Source organism: Mirounga leonina, unplaced genomic scaffold (assembly GCF_011800145.1).
Source record: "Mirounga leonina isolate KUSES-001 unplaced genomic scaffold, KU_Mleo_1.0 Mir_107, whole genome shotgun sequence".
Classification (NCBI taxonomy): domain Eukaryota; kingdom Metazoa; phylum Chordata; class Mammalia; order Carnivora; family Phocidae; genus Mirounga; species Mirounga leonina.
The window spans coordinates 4,303,680-4,321,882 of NW_023270233.1; the positions used below are offsets into that span (position 1 = coordinate 4,303,680).

Here is an 18,203-nt window from a genome sequence, read left to right on the forward strand (position 1 = left end):
TAACACCCAAGGGAACTCAGTATTTCAAGTCTTGCTGGTAAATGTGACTATAAATATTGAGAAAATATTGTGATTTTTAAAACTTTAAGCTTATCTTACTTTCCTATCTGTATTCATCAAGTCTATCGAGCTTATAATCAGGCAGTTTTCTTTCTTTCCAGCCTACTGTCTTAGAAAGAGCCCTTAGCTCTAGGAGAGATGTTTTTAATAAAAATAATGAAACCATTCAGGGCGCCTGGGTGGCTCAGTCGTTAAGCGTCTGCCTTCAGCTCAGGTCATGATCCCAGGGTCCTGGGATCGAGCCCCACATCGGGCTCCCGGTTTGGCAGGAAGCCTACTTCTCCCTCTCCCTCTCCCCCTGCTTGTGTTCCTTCTCTCGCTATCTCTCTCTGTCAAATAAATAAATAAAATCTTTAAAAAAAAAAAAATGAAACCATTGGATATATTTTTGGTGGCTCTTTAATGACCCTTGAAAATTAATTACCACTAAGATACTAATCCATGAAGAAAAATATGAATATTAGGTATCAAAGTCAGGAATTTCCTGTATGTAGTTCTGTAGTTTTATTTCTCTACAATGAATAAAAATAACTTTTAAAGTCAGGAGAAGGACTGAGATAGGTTATATTCAAGACAGAATTTTCTTCAGATGTCTTACTTCACATGCAAAAGAAAGGTAGGTAACTTATTGGTATGTTCCTAGCCAGAATAGAAGTAACATCAAGCAGAAAGAGAAAATTTATCAAAATGAAATGTTTAATTTTTAAAAACTATTAGAATTTTTAAAAATAATTTTTAAAAATAATAAAAAATCAATTTAAAAATAAAACTATTAGAATATAAGTCCTGCTAGAGAGAAATCTCTTGTGCTTCTTCTTTTACTTCATTAATATCTGTTCAGTGCATTTAGTGAAGAAAAAATCACCTTGGGGGTGTGGGGGGCAGGAAAAAAAAATCTGTATATCTATAGATAAATTCCACTTATAAGCAGAAGTGAAGAAATCCTAAAGGAAAACAGAGCAAATTAGCAAATTCTTCCTAATTAATCCCCCTCTACCCAAAGAATGTGACATTATTTGAGAAATAGGGAAATATATAGGCTAAAATAATGTCTTCTTAATGTTTTATATGAATGCTGTGGACAATCCAGTAGATATTCCCTAACTTAGGCAATGAAGTAAAATGGAATGTAACAAAAGGCTTACTATTTAAAATATAGGAGTTTTGGGGTGCCTGGCTGGCTAGTTGGAACAGCATGTGACTCTTGATCTCTGTGCCCTGAGTTTGAGCCCCACACTGGGGATAGAGTTTACTTTAAAAAAATACCATAAAATACATAAACAAGTATAGTGTTATTGACTTATAAGATCAACTCAAAATTATACTGGTCTGCTTACAAACAGTTGATAAATTACTAGAATTGAAGCATGTTGAGTGGCTTGATATGTATTTATCCAAAATCACTATACCGGCAGTAACCAATGGAAAACAGAATGGGAATACAGATCCTTTTGACAATGGCAACAATTAGAAGGTAGAAATAACTACGATGAATGTGCAGGACCTATTTCATGTTTTCTTTCTGTCAGGTTTGTACTTTAACAAGAGAAGATAACCGCTCCTTGGGGGTTATCCCTCAAGATGAGCAGCTGCATGTGCTACCGCTCTACAAACTCTCAGATACAGATGAGTTTGGCTCTAGCGAAGGAATGGAAGCCAAGATCCAATCTGGGGCCATTGAGGTGCTCGCACCCCGCCGTAAAAAAAGAACGCGTTTTACTCAGCCAGTTCCTCGTTCCGGGAAGAAGAGGGCCGCAATGATGACAGAAGTTCTCGCACATAAGATAAGAGCGGTGGAGAAGAAATTCATTCCTCGGATCAAGCGCAAGAATAACTCGACAACAAACAATAGCAAGGCTTCCTCGCTGCCGCTTTTAGGTGAGGCCTGTGGACCCTGCTGACTCTCTGTGCACAACTTCCATTGGCCGAAGGGTTGGGACTTGCCTTTGCACCTATTTCCCCTCTCCTTTATCTTTGCTGCTCTCTTAGGAATGAGGCATTCTGGGGGAAAAAGAAAGAAAGAAAAAACCCAACTTTTGATCAGATATCAATTCAGTTAGATAATTGTTCTTAAGTCTCCTTTGCTTTTTAATACAGGTTGGTTTAGAGTTCAAAATAAGACACTGACTACATTCACATACACAATTTCTCCATAATTGCCAAAACTCAAAGTCAACAAGAGAGTGGCCCATCCGTATTTCGTGGTATTTTTTTCTGTTTATGGTGTTTTGTTTTTTTAAACATGTTTTTATTGTTTGTTCCCCATCTGTTTCGAAGCCCAACTCCTCCTTCTTGGCATACGTGAAATGACATTGCTTCCTTGAAGTCTTCCTCACTCAAGTTTAGCATCAATTTAAGTAAGGCAGTCAACAGGTATTACAGGGCACCCCTTTGTGCGGTTGTGGGTGCTAGAAATGTAGTGGTGGAAGAGGAGAGGGAGGGCTGTGCAAAAAGCCATTTGAATATGGTTGTCAGAGCGATTTGCTGAGAATGAGGCATTTGAGTCAAGGCCCCAAAGCAATGAGGATCATGAGTGTTTTTATTTAGAGAAATAGCATTCCAGGCAGAGTAAATGGCAAATGTAAACGTCAGGAGGCAAGAATTTGCCTGGAATACTTGAGGCAAGCAAGGAGACCAGTGTGGCTAAAGCCGAGCATGAAATGGGGAGAAGAGTAGGAGATAGATGGGAGAGGGAAGAGGGGTCTCTGAGCTGTTCATCCCAGGCTTTGTTGACTGCTCTAAAGACTTTGGCCTTTTTTGAGTGAGAGGAAGGTTAGTGGATATTTCAGAATCGAGAAGGGATGGGGCATCTGGCTGGTTCAGTTGGTGGAGCATGTGACTCTTGATCTCTGGGTTTTAAGTTCAAGCCCCACGTTGGGTGCAGAGATTACATAAAAATGAAATCCTTAAAAAAGAATAGAGAAGGACTGTAACCTGACTGAAACCTAACATTCTGCTTACTGGATTGAAACTAGAAAATAGTAGACAGAGAACAGAAAAGTAGGGCAGTGGTATAGAGGCCATCCTAACAGCTCAGGAGAGAGGTGATGGAGCTTGGTCCAGATTGACTAATGAGAAGGATGTGAGAAATGTCTGGTCCTGGATGTTTTCAAAGTAGAGTCAACAAGATTTCTCATAAATCTGGAATGTGGACAAAAAGAGAAGTGTGAGTGTTTATCCTGATGTTGGTCTGAAGAAACTAGAAAGATGGGGAAATCACCAAAGGTTATGAGAAAAGGGGAGAGAAGAATAGATTTGGAAAGATACAGAGGGAGATCAGAAGCTCACTTTTGGACATGTCAATTTCAAGACACCTGTCAGACAACTGTTAATAAATGATGTAGGCTCGAGGTATGATTTAGGTAGTCAGCTGCATAGAGATGGTATTTAAAAGCCTGAGAGTGAATGAAATCACAGAGACACTAAAGGAGCTAGAAGGACAAATCCTAGGAATTCCCAATCTGTACAGGCTTCAGAGATGAAGAACCAGCAAGAGAGACTTGGAAGGTCTGGTGAGGTAGGAGTGAAACCCCAACACTGTATGTAGTGTTTCAAGGAGGGGAGGGATCAACCATGTCAAATGTTGCTCTGTGTCAAGTGAGATGAAAATTGAAATTTCACCATGAGTTTTGTAGGCTACCAGAGGTCCTACTTGAGCAGATTCAATAGTGAGAATGAATGAAATAGATTGATAGGGAAATGGGAGAGAAATGGAGAAATTCTTGTGGTTGGCTATAAAGGGGATCAGTTGAATGCAGTGACGTTTACAGGGCTGAGGTTTTTTTCTGAAATGGAAAAAATTTTAAAGGTACAAAGTGAGTGAATAATTTAATGAATCCCACTTCCCTCTTATGCTCCCAATTTAAAATATTTTTTAATTTTAAAATTTTATTTTATTTAATTAATTAATTTATTTAAAAGCAGCCTCCACACCCGGTGTGGAGCCCAACATGGGGCATGAACTCACGACCCTGAGATCTAGACCTGAGCTGAAACCAAGAATGGACACTTGACTGACTGAGCCACCCAGGCTGCCCCTAAAACATTTTTAATACATAGTAATTCTTATTTCATCTATATCCTTATCCAGGCCCCACCCCTTCAAATTTTTTGATAATAAATTGCAGAAGTCACATCATATTATCAATTACTTCATCAGTATGTGTCACTAAAAGATAAGGAATGTTTAGAACCACAATACCCAAAACAAATAAATCAGATAATGCCTTAATACCAATCAGTGCTCAAATTGCTCCATTTGTCTCCTAAATGATTTTTCTTTTTTGACATTTGCTATGTTTAAATCGGTATCCAAACAAGGTCACACGTTACAGTTAGTTGATATGTCTCCTCTACCACTTTTCATTTAAAGCTTGCTTTTCCTATTATTCCTTCTTTTTTCTTTTTTACATAAAGCAGAAACCATTATCTTGTAGAGACGAATTCAGCTTCATTTTTGAAAACACTTAACTATGGGGGCACCTGACTGGCTCAGTAGGTAGAGCATATGACTCTTGATCTCGGGCAAGATGGCGAATTCAAGTCCCACATTGGATGTAGGGCTCACCAAAACAACAACAACAAACCAAAAAACAAAAAACACTTGCTATGGCCAAGGACACTGGCTGATTTCTACATTCTTGTTTCTTCACATCAGGAAACACAGTGTCTGATGGTATCTCTTTTTATGATGTTAAGGCTGATCCATGGTACAGGTGTTGTGAGCGTGATTCACGGATTATAATGTTCCCTATGAGCTTTTTACGTGATGGTTTTATTATTTTGTTTTTTTAAAGATTTTATTTATTTATTTGACAGAGAGAGACAGTGAGAGAGGGAACACAAGCTGGCAGAGTGGGAGAGGGAGAAGCAGGCTCCCTTTTGAACAGAGAGCCCGATGCGGGGCTCGATCCCAGGACCCTGGGATCATGACCCGAGCCGAAGGCAGATGCTTAACGACTGAGCCACCCAGGCACCCCTTACATGATGGTTTTAGAAACGCTTACTATCATGTTCTATATTCTTTATTCCATTAGGAGTAACAAAGTCTACCATTCTTTCTCCATTTGTTAGTTGATCTTTTAAAAAGAAATATTGTCCTTACCAATAACTTGCTAACTATGAGTTATGGTTCATGTAGAGAAATTAGAATAAATGCTTGGCAATTTGACTTTACTCACCAGTTTTCAGAATACAACTTAATTCCTAGTCATCTTCCAATGTGTTCAATTTTTTTTTTAATTTAGTATCATTTTGATCTCATGTTTTTTATAGTTTTTGTTACTATTTTATTGACAGTATTTATATTTCATTATTTTTTTTTAAGATTTTATTTGACAGACAGAGAGAGACAGTGAGAGAGGGAACACAAGCAGGGAGAGTGGGAGAGGGAGAAGCAGGCTTCCTGCGGAGCAGGGAACCTGATGCAGGGCTCGATCCCAGGACCCTGGGATCATGACCTGAGCCGAAGGCAAACGCTTAATGACTGAGCCACCCAGGTTCCCCTATATTTCATTATTATTTATAGTTTATATTTCAGTGCACATTAAATAGGCGGGGGGTTTTCCCAGTTAAATATGAAAATGCTTTTTTTTTTTTTTTTAAAGATTTTATTTATTTATTTGACAGAGAGAGAGATAGCTAGAGCAGGAACACAAGCAGGGGGAGTGGGAGAGGGAGAGGCAGGCTTCTTGCTGAGCAGGGAGCCCGATGCGGGACTCGATCCCAGGACCCCAGGATCATGACCTGAGCCGAAGGCAGACGCTTAACGACTGAGCCACCCAGGCACCCGAAAATGCTTTTAAAAATCCTCAAATTGAGGGGCACCTGGGTGGCTCAGTCGTTAAGCGTCTGCCTTCGGCTCAGGTCATGGTCCCAGGGTCCTGGGATCGAGCCCCACATTGGGCTCCCTGCTTGGCGGGAAACCTGCTTCTCCCTCTCCCACTCCCCCTGCTTGTGTTCCCTATCTCGCTGTGTCTCTGTCAAATAAGTAAATAAAATCTTAAAAAAAATAAATCCTCAAATTGAAACCAATATTCTCAAATTGTCCCATCTTTGATCAGTAGAAACCCATCATGCTGGCTTCTGTACTTTTTTGTCATGACCCCGATTGTCTTTGATAGCTTCCTTAGCTTCTGTTCCGACAAGATGTTCTAGGCTCATCTTATATAATCCTGCCCCATATATAAATTAAGCCATTTCTCCGGGGAATCCAAAGAAAAAAATACACCTTGAATTTATACTGGTACTCAGCATTAGAATTACAGGGTATTCCTTAACTTTGATTTTTTTATATTTGCAAGGAGAGTTGGCTTATTTGTTTTTTGTAAGGAGAGAGAAATGACAGTGCAGACATTTATATAATGCTAGGAAAGATTCAGTAAATCGATAGTGAAGATGCAAGGCAGAGAGAATCAGCATTCCTTTTTGCTTCTTAGCTCCATTTTACAAATACTTAGTTTAGATTTATTTTAAGATGCCCATGTCTGGTTCCATGCTGCCTGTAAACAGTATTCCTATCATTTTCGTCTTTGTGTCGTTCCCTAATAGCATCTTCACAAGCTATGATTTTAGTAATATATATCCTGTTAGTAGCCCTCTCCACAATATTTGGCTTATAACCCCTTGTCCTTTTGTAATCTTACCCGTAAGAATGTTTTTATTTTTTATCTTTTCTATTTTTAAGATTTTATTTATTTATTTATTTATTTATTTATTTATTTATTTGAGAAAGATAGCAAGAGAGAGCACGAGCAGCAGGGAGAGGGAGAAGCAGTTCCCTGTTGAGCAGGGAACCTGATTTGGGGCTTGATCCCAGGACTCTGGGATCATAACCTGAGCCGACGACAGACGCTTAACCAACTCAGCCACCCAGGCGCCCCCATAAGAACTTTTTTATATAGATTTATCCATTTCAGTAAAAGGCTCCTTCCTTTTTTTTTCTCCTTCCCCAACCCCCCAAGACTCATTACTCTTTTATAATCTTTCTGCCCCATGATTTATATTCTGTTGACAACCCCTATAATAGATGCAACCACAGATTTCTTAATGTGCCACCCCTTGGGTTCCATGTACAAGTTCTCTTTAAAAATGAGAACTGGCAGGGTGCCTGGGTGTTGCAGTCGGTTAAGCTTCTGACTCTTGATTTTGGCTCAGGTCATGATCTCAGCATTGTGAGATCGAGCCCTGCGTCGGCTCTGCACTGGGACTGGAGCCTACTTAAGATTGTTTCTCCCTTTGCCCCTCTCTCCATCCCCCTAAAAAAAGAGAGAGAGAACTGGGACGCCTGACTGGCAGAGTCAATGGAGCATGAGACTCTTCATCTCAGGGTTGAAAGTTTCAGCCCCTCATTGGGTGTAGAGATTACTTTAAAAAAAAAAAGGAAAAGCAAGATAAAAATGAGAGTTATCATGGTGCTGGCTTTGGCAGCACATATACTGAAATTGGAACAACACAGAGTAGAATAGCATGGCCCCTGCGCAAGGATGACCTACAAATTCATTAAGTGTTCTATGTTTTATTTTATTTACTTTTTTAAAATTTTATTTACATGGGGCGCCTGGGTGGCTCAGTTGGTTAAGGGTCTGCCTTCAGCTCAGGTCAGGATCCCAGGGTCCTGGGATCGAGCCCCGCGCCGGGCTCCCTGCTCCACGGGAAGCCTGCTTCTCCCTTTCCCACTCCCCCTGCTTGTGTTCCCTCTTTCGCTGTGTGTGTGTGTCTCTCTCTCTGTCAAATAATAAATAAATAAATATTTTTTAAAAATTAAAAAAATAAATTTTATTTACCTTTCTATGTTTAAAAAGAGGGAGAGAGAGAAAAAGAATTACCCTGTCTCCAGGTTGTATTGTGTTATATTAGTTTCAGGTGTACAATGTATGTAGTTATTTTGAATTAGATCAGTGTTTGCTCTTATATTGTTAATTATTTTAAAACATGGCCACTTTTTCTATTTCTTGTCCTAAAATCTGCTGCTTTTGCACTTCCAGAAATTGTTATAGAACTTCAAAACAGGAAGAATATTTCCATCAAGAAAAATGTTCCCATTTGCTATGAAGTTTGTGTGGTTATGTCAGAATAGATTACCCATAATAGCCAATATGATAATAAAGATCTACCTACTTAGTGAGAAAGAAACAAAGCTTAGGGGCGCCTGGGTGGCTCAGTCATTAAGCGTCTGCCTTCGGCTCAGGTCATGATCCCAGGGTCCTGGGATCGAGCCCCGCATCATATTCCCTGCTCTGCAGGAAGCCTGCTTCTCCCTCTCACACTCCCCCTGCTTATGTTCCCTCTCTCGCTGTATCTCTCTCTGTGAAATAAATAAATAAAATCTTTAAAAAAAATAAAAGAAACAAACAAAGCTTAAATTCACTTGGTCTTGAGGGTCACAAATGACTTACTTCAACTAAAAGTTCTTATGTGACTTCCCTTTGCCTAATAATTGAGTTTGCCAGTCATGATGTTTTCTTGATAACTATTATTTTTACTTTTTTTGAAAACGAGATCAGGCAATACCTAAAATGTATCTAAACATCTCTTTGGGTAGAAATACAGCTCTAAATCATCATGTTATCACCTGCATTGTCTTCCAATGTATGGTTTTAATATTTACTTCATAGCCAACTAGGTCATTTCTAATCTCTTACTATTTTAAACAATGGACATTCTTCTGGCTAAATCTTTGTGCTTATTTATATTATTTGCAAAGGGAAGAATTCTTTAAGGAAAATTGTTGGGTGAAAAAGCATACCAAGCAACATGCAATTTTTAATGCCTGCTTGTGTGTTTGACTTAAAGTCAAAAGAACGAAAACTGGCCAACATTGCCATCGCCAATGTTTTGTTACATTATCCTTTGTATTTCTCTTTAAAATACCCCTTAAAGACAACTCCCAAAAGTAGTTTGTACTTATCTTCGCATTTGGTGTCCTTTTCTCTGTTTAGGGAATAAAACTGAAGCCTTGCAACTTGAAATAAAAAGTGAAACTGAACCCCATTTTATCTTCAAAGGTTCGGACAACACTAAAACCTACTCACTGACCCCATCCATTCCTCACACACTGAAAGAGGCAAACATGTCTCCAGGTTTCTCCTGGTCCCCTAAGACTGCGTCGGCCACAACAGCTCCTCTTAAGAACGAGGCGTCAGTTCCGTACGGGTTTTCAGAAAGAAGCAGCAATCCCCTCTGCACAGTGCCTTCTGCGAGACACAGTGGTGCTAATGCAGCTGCAGGGGAGTGCACTGGAATTGCGCAGCCTGGCGACGTGGTTTCTCTGCCCACCTTGTCGACGCCCATGACAGAGACCCTGGTTTACTCTGAGCCTCCCATTGGTCCGTCTGAACAGCTACCTTCTAATCATCCGAACCAGCAGCCCCCGTTCACCACCTCTCCCCATGACCTGGCTTCCTCTCTGGTGGAAGAAGATGAGCAGCATTCTGATGCAGACGAGCCTCTATCCGATGACCCCCTCTCAGACGAGCCCCTGTCCCCGGCTGAGGAGAAACTGCTCCACATCGACGAGTACTGGTCCGACAGCGAGCACATCTTCTTGGACGCCAACATTGGTGGGGTGGCGATTGCGCCTGCTCATGGCTCCGTTTTGATCGAGTGTGCCCGGCGAGAGCTTCACGCAACCACTCCTGTTGAACACCCCAACCGGAATCATCCCACACGCCTCTCCCTTGTTTTCTACCAGCACAAAAACCTGAATAAGCCCCAACATGGTTTCGAACTGAACAAGATTAAGTTTGAGGCTAAAGAAGCCAAGAATAAGAAAATTAAGGCCTCAGAGCAGAAAGACCAGGCAGCTAAGGAGGGTCCTGAACTGTCCCCTGAAGTTAATGAGTTGAACCAAATTCCTTCTCATAAAGCGTTAACATTAACCCATGACAATATTGTCACCGTGTCCCCTTATGCTCTCACACATGTTGCAGGGCCCTATAACCATTGGGTCTGAAGGCTTTTCTCCCCTTCTTAATGCCTTCGCTAGTGCAGTGTATTTTTTCAAGGTGCTGTTAAAAGAAAGTCATGTTGTCGTTTACTTATCTTCATCTCACCCATTTGAAGGCTGAGGTAAAAAACAAAACAAAAATAGGGTGGGTATTTCTTAACTGTGACTATATTTGACAATTGGTAGAAGGTGCACATTTTAAGCAAAAATAAAAGTTTTATAGTTTTAAATACATAAAGAAATGTTTTGGTTAGGTGTTAACCTTGATAGAATCACTCAGTTTGGTGCTTTAAATTAAGTCTGTTTACTATGAAACAAGAGTCATTTTTAGAGGATTTTAACAGGTTCATGTGCTATGATGTAAAATCAAGACACAGTGTTAACTCTACACAGCTCCTGGTGCTTACCCACATCAACAGTTAAAAATAAGCTGCATTATTATTTCGTGGTGCCATCGTTCCAACATCTTCCAATCATTGCTAGAAAATCGGCATATTCCTTTGAAATAAACCAATGAAATGTTTTCTCTCTCAAGATATCTCTCCTGTATAAAATAATTCATTATTGTTAATAATGGTTGGAGGCTGTTCATAAACTGTAAATATATATTTTAAAAGCACTTTCTATTTTTAAAAGTAACTTGAAATAGTATAGTATAAGAATCTTATTGTCTATTGTTTGTGCATATTTGCATACAAGAGAAATCATTTATTCTTGCTGTGTAGAGTTCCATCTTGTTAACTGCAATATGTATTCTAATCATGTATATGATTTGTTTTTTAAAAAAAAATGTGTCCTTTCTCATGCAGATATTAGCTACTTATATAAAATAGTTAGAACATGCAAAAATTGTTAATTTTCTCTAAAATCGGAACTAGGAAGCATATCACCAATGTCAATTAACATTTTATTTGGAAGTAAGAGTGGTCTCTTCTGATTTATCAAGCAACAGTGGCTCCGATTTTACTTTCACCCCAGCTTTCTTAATGTCATCATGAAAGATTTTTCCAAAAGGAGATGGGACATTGTAGGATTCAGAAGAGTCAAATGCTTCTAACGTTTCAAGGTGATTAAATATAAAAATTAAGTAGCAAGAACCCTACCCATCCCAAATTGCCTTATTTGTTCTGAAAGTCATTCTGGTACAGAATTAGAATAAAATTCCCATAGGAATCTTTTGAAAACAAAACCCCTAGTGTCATCACACATCCACACATCCCAAACAGTAGGAGTGGCAATCTAAGTATGGTATTGCCCATTAAGAGCTAATCCAGAGTAGTTTATCTAAGCATATTAGTTTTAGGGGAATAAATACTGATTTTCTCTGATAATTGCCTGTGTCCTAGGTAACGGGAAAATAGGCATTTCATTTATGTTAACCCTCCCATATTTTTTCCTATTACTTATTGGCTCATTTTATAGCAAAACAAAAGGTATTGCCCAAACAAAATGTTTAGAGCAAGAAATTTCAGTGAAATACTTGATTCTATTAAAATGCAGAGGTGCTATAACATTCAAAGTGTCAGATACCTTGGGAGTGTGGAAAACCTAAATAATGGTGCTTCTCCCTTGGAAATGCCATAGGAAGCCCACAACTGCTAACACTCAACAATTTTGGTGCAAAAGCAAACAGTTCCAGCAAGCTCTAAAGAAAAACTCATTGTAACTTATATTAAAATAATATATGGTGCAAAGTCTCAGTTTCAAGCTTTTGACTAATCCAAGTAAAGGAATATGAAGGGATTGTATATAACAAATATCCATTGGTAGACCATCATCTTGTACAAGTAGATTTCTGCTTCTTGAATATGTAAAATAGGGTGATTCATTGACTTGTTTTAGTATTTTGTGTGCCTTAGATTTCCGTTTTAAAACATGTATATTTTTGTGAGCCTAAGGTTTCTTATAAGTATATAAATAAGTGATTGTTTATTATTTCAGCTGCTTTGATAAGATATTTACTAGTATTAGACTATCAGGAATACACCCTTGTGATATTTCGTTTTAGATATTAGGCCTTAGCTCCCACTAGAAATTATCTCCTCACCAGATTTAATGAATCAAGTTTTAAGACCCTTTATCCATCCACCCATCTTCCTTCCATTCAACACTTACTGAATGTCTGCAGAATTTAAATATTAGCTTTTGTTTTTCTTTCAACTACCACCCATGACACAGTAAACGTGAAGAATTGAAATTCTAAAGTTGCTTTTATCCGTGTTTTTCAAAGAAACAGCAAATTTCCTTCAAAAAAATCCATTGTAGGGGTGCCTGGCTGGCTCAGTTGGTAGAGCACGCGAATCTTAATCTCAGGGTCGTGAGATTCGAGCCCTACATTGGGCACGGAATCTATTTAAAATTGAAAAAAACAAAAAGAACAAAAGAATCAGTTGTAATATATCTGCAGCAGTTCAAATCAGTGTCACTAACTTTGAGTAAGTTTCTTAGCAACTGATCTTGAAGCGCTGGTGTTACTTAGGGGAATACTGGGATTTGTGAAGTTGGCTGCAGTTGCCCAAAGCCAGTGCATAAAAATATCCCTGCTCAACTAAAATGTTTCCATTCCATTATTATAATTAACACCATTAATGCCCTGTCTCAACTGATAACCCCATGGTGGGAACCACATGTGATTCCTACTTTGTTGGACTCTACTTCTTAAGTTTCAATTAACAGTTTACCATCCCATTGTCTGCCCTGTGATTTTTTCCTTTTTAAATGCTCATGCTTATTCCATGTTCTCCAGCATTGTGACTGTATGCTAGGGACACTGCTTTTAGAATGCTCTTGAGAAGCAAGGAAATAAATTTGTTTGAAATGACATCTTCACTCAGAAAACTGGTCATCTAACATTTCTACACCTTCTATTATGTATTACTGTAACGATCACCTTTTGCTTTACCTGTCTTACACCACTCAAAATGATTTTTTCAATATTCTGCCTTTGTTCATGGTATGATAATTGAATTAGTTGATACATGATCCCCAAGTTAACCCAACCTGTCCATAATATGTTACAAACTTACTGAATACAATGAACTGCCTATTTTAGAATCCTACAAAATACTCTGCCCTTCAAAATCCTGTTTCTAACAGCTCTCAGGCCATGGTTGAAAAAAAATTTTTCTTCTGTTTTTCAGCCTCACCTACATCTTTCCAATTCATCCACAAAGTACCAAATACATCATGTGATAGACCTAACTGAAATAAATTACTGGAAAGTGAGGCTAGCTGAAAATGTATAGCTGTAGGTAAATTTTTGCAACACATTAGCAAAATGTTTGCAGCTTAACCTTCCAACATCTTTGTTATGCAATCTGCATGTGGATGAAATAATTTAATTTGTTAAATATAGAATTTCAACTAGCTGAGATCCATAGCAATTTACTTAAGACAGAACCCCAAAACATACTTAATTGAATGCATACCCTTGTGTAAATGAGATAACAATTCATACAAAGTAACCTACTTTCTAATATTACTTCAGTGGACTCAACTGATTATCATTTATTCCACAATAGCATGTATGAAAATAATCCTAAACTACTTAAGTTTACTCTTTAAAACAAATTCTATTGAGATTACGTTTTGACATTGCATGACAACTTCCACCAATAGTGGGCACAGAATTTCCTTCAAATGTGCTGAGTAAATCAGTAGCTGTCATATAACTTTTTAATAATATATAGCTACCTTCTATTTCACAACTTCTTGATGCATGGAAATTTCTTTTTTGTCTAGAGTTAATACAACTGTGAGTTTTGATCTTCTGTAAAATTTCTGACGAGAATTGTGAAATAATATGGTAGTGGCCTCTCCCAGCGCTAGAAGATACCTTAGAAGTCACACAGTTCAATCACTGGGGCCCAGAGAGCAGATGTTAATGTCAGTGTGTACCTATGTTTATAATTAGAGTTGAAACAATCAAATGAAGGCCACTTTGTGCTTAGGAGAACTCGAGGAAACAAACTTGATTTGCTCACCCAGAGAGTGTCTCATAACTGGGAAATAACCTTATTGTGGTACGAGTAAAAATTAAAATGGCTTTTTTTTTTTTCTGTTGAGTTTTTTGTTTTGTTTTGTTTATTTCTGAGAGATTCAGGAAAACAAGTCAAGTGAAATTGGATCAAGATTTCCCTGCCTGCAGAGTTTCGTGGGCCTTGTGTGGGAAATCTAGCTGACTTTGACCTATGAAGCTGTCCTGTTAACTCATCCAACAAAATGTGGCAATAGTCATTTGCTATTTCAATAAAGAAATATCAAGTACTTATATAGTACAGGCTTTTATTTCCCCTGATACAAGTATTAGGCATATACAAGGAGTTGGAAAAAATTGAGTGGTTGAAAGAATTGGGGGAAAGATACCAATTGTATATACTACCTAGGCATGGTTGTACAGTCTTATCCCACCTCTGGCCAAGTTGGCCTCACAGTTAAGTCCTAGCATAGTTCATTTTGATGTGATTGTCTACATGTATTAGAATACTGTTTTATTGTGCACAGCTCTGAAACTTGCCCATAAGTGTATTGAACTTGTAACTTCAACATCAACAGTCAGGCACACTCCACCAGGTGATACAATGAGTGCCCTGATTCCTGAAGAGTCTGGATTTACCCAAATCAAATTATGCTCCACATTGTGCTTTCTTCTAATAGACTTGGAAAACGAGGCCATTCATGGCTCTGGAATGCAAGTCAAAGGATCAGGATGTCAGAAGCTAAATTTGTGTATTTTCTTGGAATGTATGGAGATTTCTTGGCTTTTTTTCCTTTTCCCATTTATAAAATAGAGTCTAAGTTACTCTGTTAAGTTTGAAGATGGTAAAACTGGCCTTTATGCAAGAAGACATCACTCTTTTTGTCCACATTGAACTCTAGAAACTTGAATTCTCTGCAATCCAGTATATCTGGATGACTATTTCAATCCCTGTTCCTTCTGGGCACCCAATCAAATACCATTGTTTACTTCAAAAGGCATAAATTTTATTCCTTCAAGTAATGCAAAGGTGTTCCTTACTTGGCCATTCCTAATCTTCACTTCTCCTTTAAGGGCCCCACAATGTGTTTCTCTATTGATAGTATGCAATATTTAACTTCTCTGGCTTTAGAAGTCCAACACTAATCTCTGCATTGTTGGCTGTACTTTTCCCATCCCTACTGTGGTATCAATGATCCTGCCCGGGTCACAAGTTTTTCTTGTTTCTTCATGTCCCCTATAATTAAAGCAAAACTTAGTCTAAGGTAGGAATGTTATTATCAGATGTTAAACATATTACCTGATTTAACCGATTGATGTTTGAGTGCAACTTGGGAAACACTTGTTTAACAATATAAACCTAGTTTTCCTAAAAATAGAAATTTTGTCCCTAGCAGCTGTTATGAAAGGCATTCTTTCTCTCTTGTCTTGTTCATCAGGAAAAAATCTTGCAGCTGTCAGAAACATGTTCACTTTTGGAGAAACAGTACTGAAAAGTATTTTCGTTTGTTCTTCATTTGGCTAGGTATAAACTTACCGTCTTCGACCAGAATTTTTGCTTGTTATTTTTCTTTTTTCATTTTACTGAAGCTATGATGTCACTACATGTACTTTTCATTCTTTTTACTGTTTTGATCCTTTCCTCTGATTTTCTTTAAAAAAAGAAACTCTATTGCTTCCCCTCTGTGTTCTCCCTCCACTCCCCATGGTCCCTACACAAATACACATGGTTCGTGTTAAGAATAGCAGTGATCTTGGTCAAGTTACCTTTTCCTGTTTTGTAAAATCATGTTTCACAAATCCTTTGTGGAATAATACCAAAAAGGATCACAATCTTTTATTCGGTCATTTTCTGTTAGAGGCAATTTCAATTTTTAGGAAGAGATAGTGGTCACAAGGCCCCAGGTTAGCATCCACTTCTCTAACAATCCCAACAATGTTTGTTTTGTTTTGTTTTGCGTTTTAAATCCCAACAATGTCTGACTCTCAACGTGTTTATTAGTGTTTGAGTGTTTTGCAAAACCTTATATCAGAAGTTAAATATTCTAGCACTATTTCTGTATAGCTTTGCTATTTCTGTATGACACATCATACTAATATTATAAGTTGTCTGACCAGTGGCTTTGAATTAATAACAGGTCTGATTTATACAGTAGACAATATTTTCTTTTCACATATTTTATCTCCCAGCCCAGTTTTGTGCATGGTATTTACTTTCCAATGTAAATTTACCCCTTTGGAATTTGGGTTTTGGCAATAATAGGAACTATTCTATAATCTGGATGAGAAAGGTTAAAAAAAAAAAAAAGAACTGAAAGTAATTTAAGGAATTCTTAAAGATGGGATAAATCAGTTATCAGGAGTTGTGAGCGTAATAGGGGGGAGTTCAGGGGCAGGAAGGAGGGAGAATGGTGTCCCTATCATCAATCTGCAGGTTCACTCCACCAGATCAACACCAAAACATACTTTAATAGCTCCTCCCCACCCCATGACAGTTTTATCTGAAAAATAGCAGCTCAAAATGAGGAACCATTGTGAATGCAAATATGGTAGTAAGAAAAATTATAATCCCTGTACTTTATAATGTTTTAGGTTATCAAACTGCTTTATTGTGTGCTCCCTTTTTCTCCCCAACACTGAGGGTTGGACAAATGTCCAAATGTTCCCATCTTACTGGTGATGGGAACCTGCAGATTGGCAAGAAGAGCAAATGCCTTGCTCCAAGTCATAGAGCAAGTCAACCCATCTGAGACCAAACCATTTCATAGCTGCAGACTGCAGACTGCAGAATGCATTTCTGCACCATAAACTATGATTTCAAGAGTGTTATTGAGTAGAAATTTTGTCAGACCTAATCTAAGAATAATGTAAAACCTACTTATTGTATGCAAAACATGCTTCTGAAGTGTTTTGTTTCCACTATTTATTTAGCCAGGGATTTTTTTGTGCATACTTTGGAAGGTCTCCCCAAATTCCCAAGACTTCTGCATTTTAGGATTTAGATTAATGAAGCTTTAGTTTTTCCCTGTAAATAAACTTTTTAATAAAGAATGTCCCTGTACTACTAAAACAAAGGGAAACCTCAATGATATTTGTCTTAAATATTATTTTTAAAAAGACTGAGATCAGCAACTCAGAATCAAAGTTTAATGTATTTGTTATATTGAAATGAAGGTTTCTAGAAGGGAATGTGCTGGGTGAACTATTTTAGTTCCCAGGTGTTCATGGTAAAAACGTAAAATTGCTGGCATCTCTAAGAGATAGTACTGTCTCCCACTTATTTAAATTTGTTTTGTTTTGTTTTTTGTTCCACTTTGTTTAAACATACCTTTGCCCAGAGAGTTAAGAAAAAGAATGAGATGTATTTGTAAAGTTTTGGTAAAAGCTCTTTATAAATATAAAGAGGTGGGATATTTTGGCAATTCCATTGGTACATTATGGGTTGCTAAAGAGAAACCCAAACTTCCCTAAATAGTCAAATAAATTCCACTTTTGGTGATTTGGTTCAGTAACTGCCTATCCTCACTAATGCGTTTGTGATATTATAAAATGGCTGACAATGTAGGACTTTACAAAAATAGTTCTTAGAAAACAAAACAAAACAAAGACTAAATATTTTTTATTAATAGGTATGGTCATTTTTTTTAAACTTCTATAACAGATAACATTGTGATAGGTGCTTTAAGAGAAATATTTTTCCAGAAATGGTTTTATAGTAAAAAAATGGGGGTGGGGGGAGCTTTTGCATTGTGACATATGGGTGGATAGTCATCTTTGAGTTACTAAAAATCATGAAGTGTTCCCTGAAGAGAAACTCATAAAACTACTTGACAGAAAGAAAAGCATTAATTTCTAGTTTCTTCATTTTCTCTTGTGTTATATGGTGACCTACCAAGTAGATTCACGTGCATATCAATACTTCGGCTCAAAGGAGAAGATTGAGTGCTTTTCAATAGTGGGAGTAAAATATTCACAGATTCTTCATCATGGGGAAATAGAGTAGTACTGACTTTCCATAGAGAAATACCAATTTCACAAGTTAATATTCCTGTCTCTAGGTGACTTTGTCTCTCCTTAGGGTATATTTACTATTTATTTTGTACCTTTGATTTTTTGCTTTGGGGGATTATTTTTTACCTATTGCAGTCCTACTGTATTAAATATCCCATATAATGAAATAAGTTAGTGAGGAAAAGATTTTAAAACTCCACAAAATCTGGT

At 37.7% G+C, this 18,203-nt stretch overlaps 2 protein-coding genes and 1 non-coding gene across 3 annotated transcripts in view; all 3 read left to right on the forward strand.

Moving 5' to 3' along the window:
* Window positions 1-10,136, forward strand: part of LOC118018781 (methylcytosine dioxygenase TET1-like) — a 133,322-nt gene extending 123,186 nt beyond the window's left edge. Inside the window, exons 11-12 of the mRNA XM_035017519.1 lie at window positions 1,590-1,938; window positions 9,000-10,136. Of these exons, the coding sequence (XP_034873410.1) occupies window positions 1,590-1,938; window positions 9,000-10,012 (1,362 nt within the window). The 3' untranslated portion in view covers window positions 10,013-10,136. The remainder of the gene's footprint in view (window positions 1-1,589; window positions 1,939-8,999) is intronic.
* Window positions 1-18,203, forward strand: part of LOC118018788 (cell division cycle and apoptosis regulator protein 1) — a 105,511-nt gene that overhangs the window by 1,347 nt on the left and 85,961 nt on the right. The window lies entirely within an intron of this gene.
* On the forward strand, window positions 7,473-7,579 carry LOC118019169. Its single transcript, XR_004681605.1, has one exon. It is a non-coding gene; the product is annotated as a U6 spliceosomal RNA (small nuclear RNA).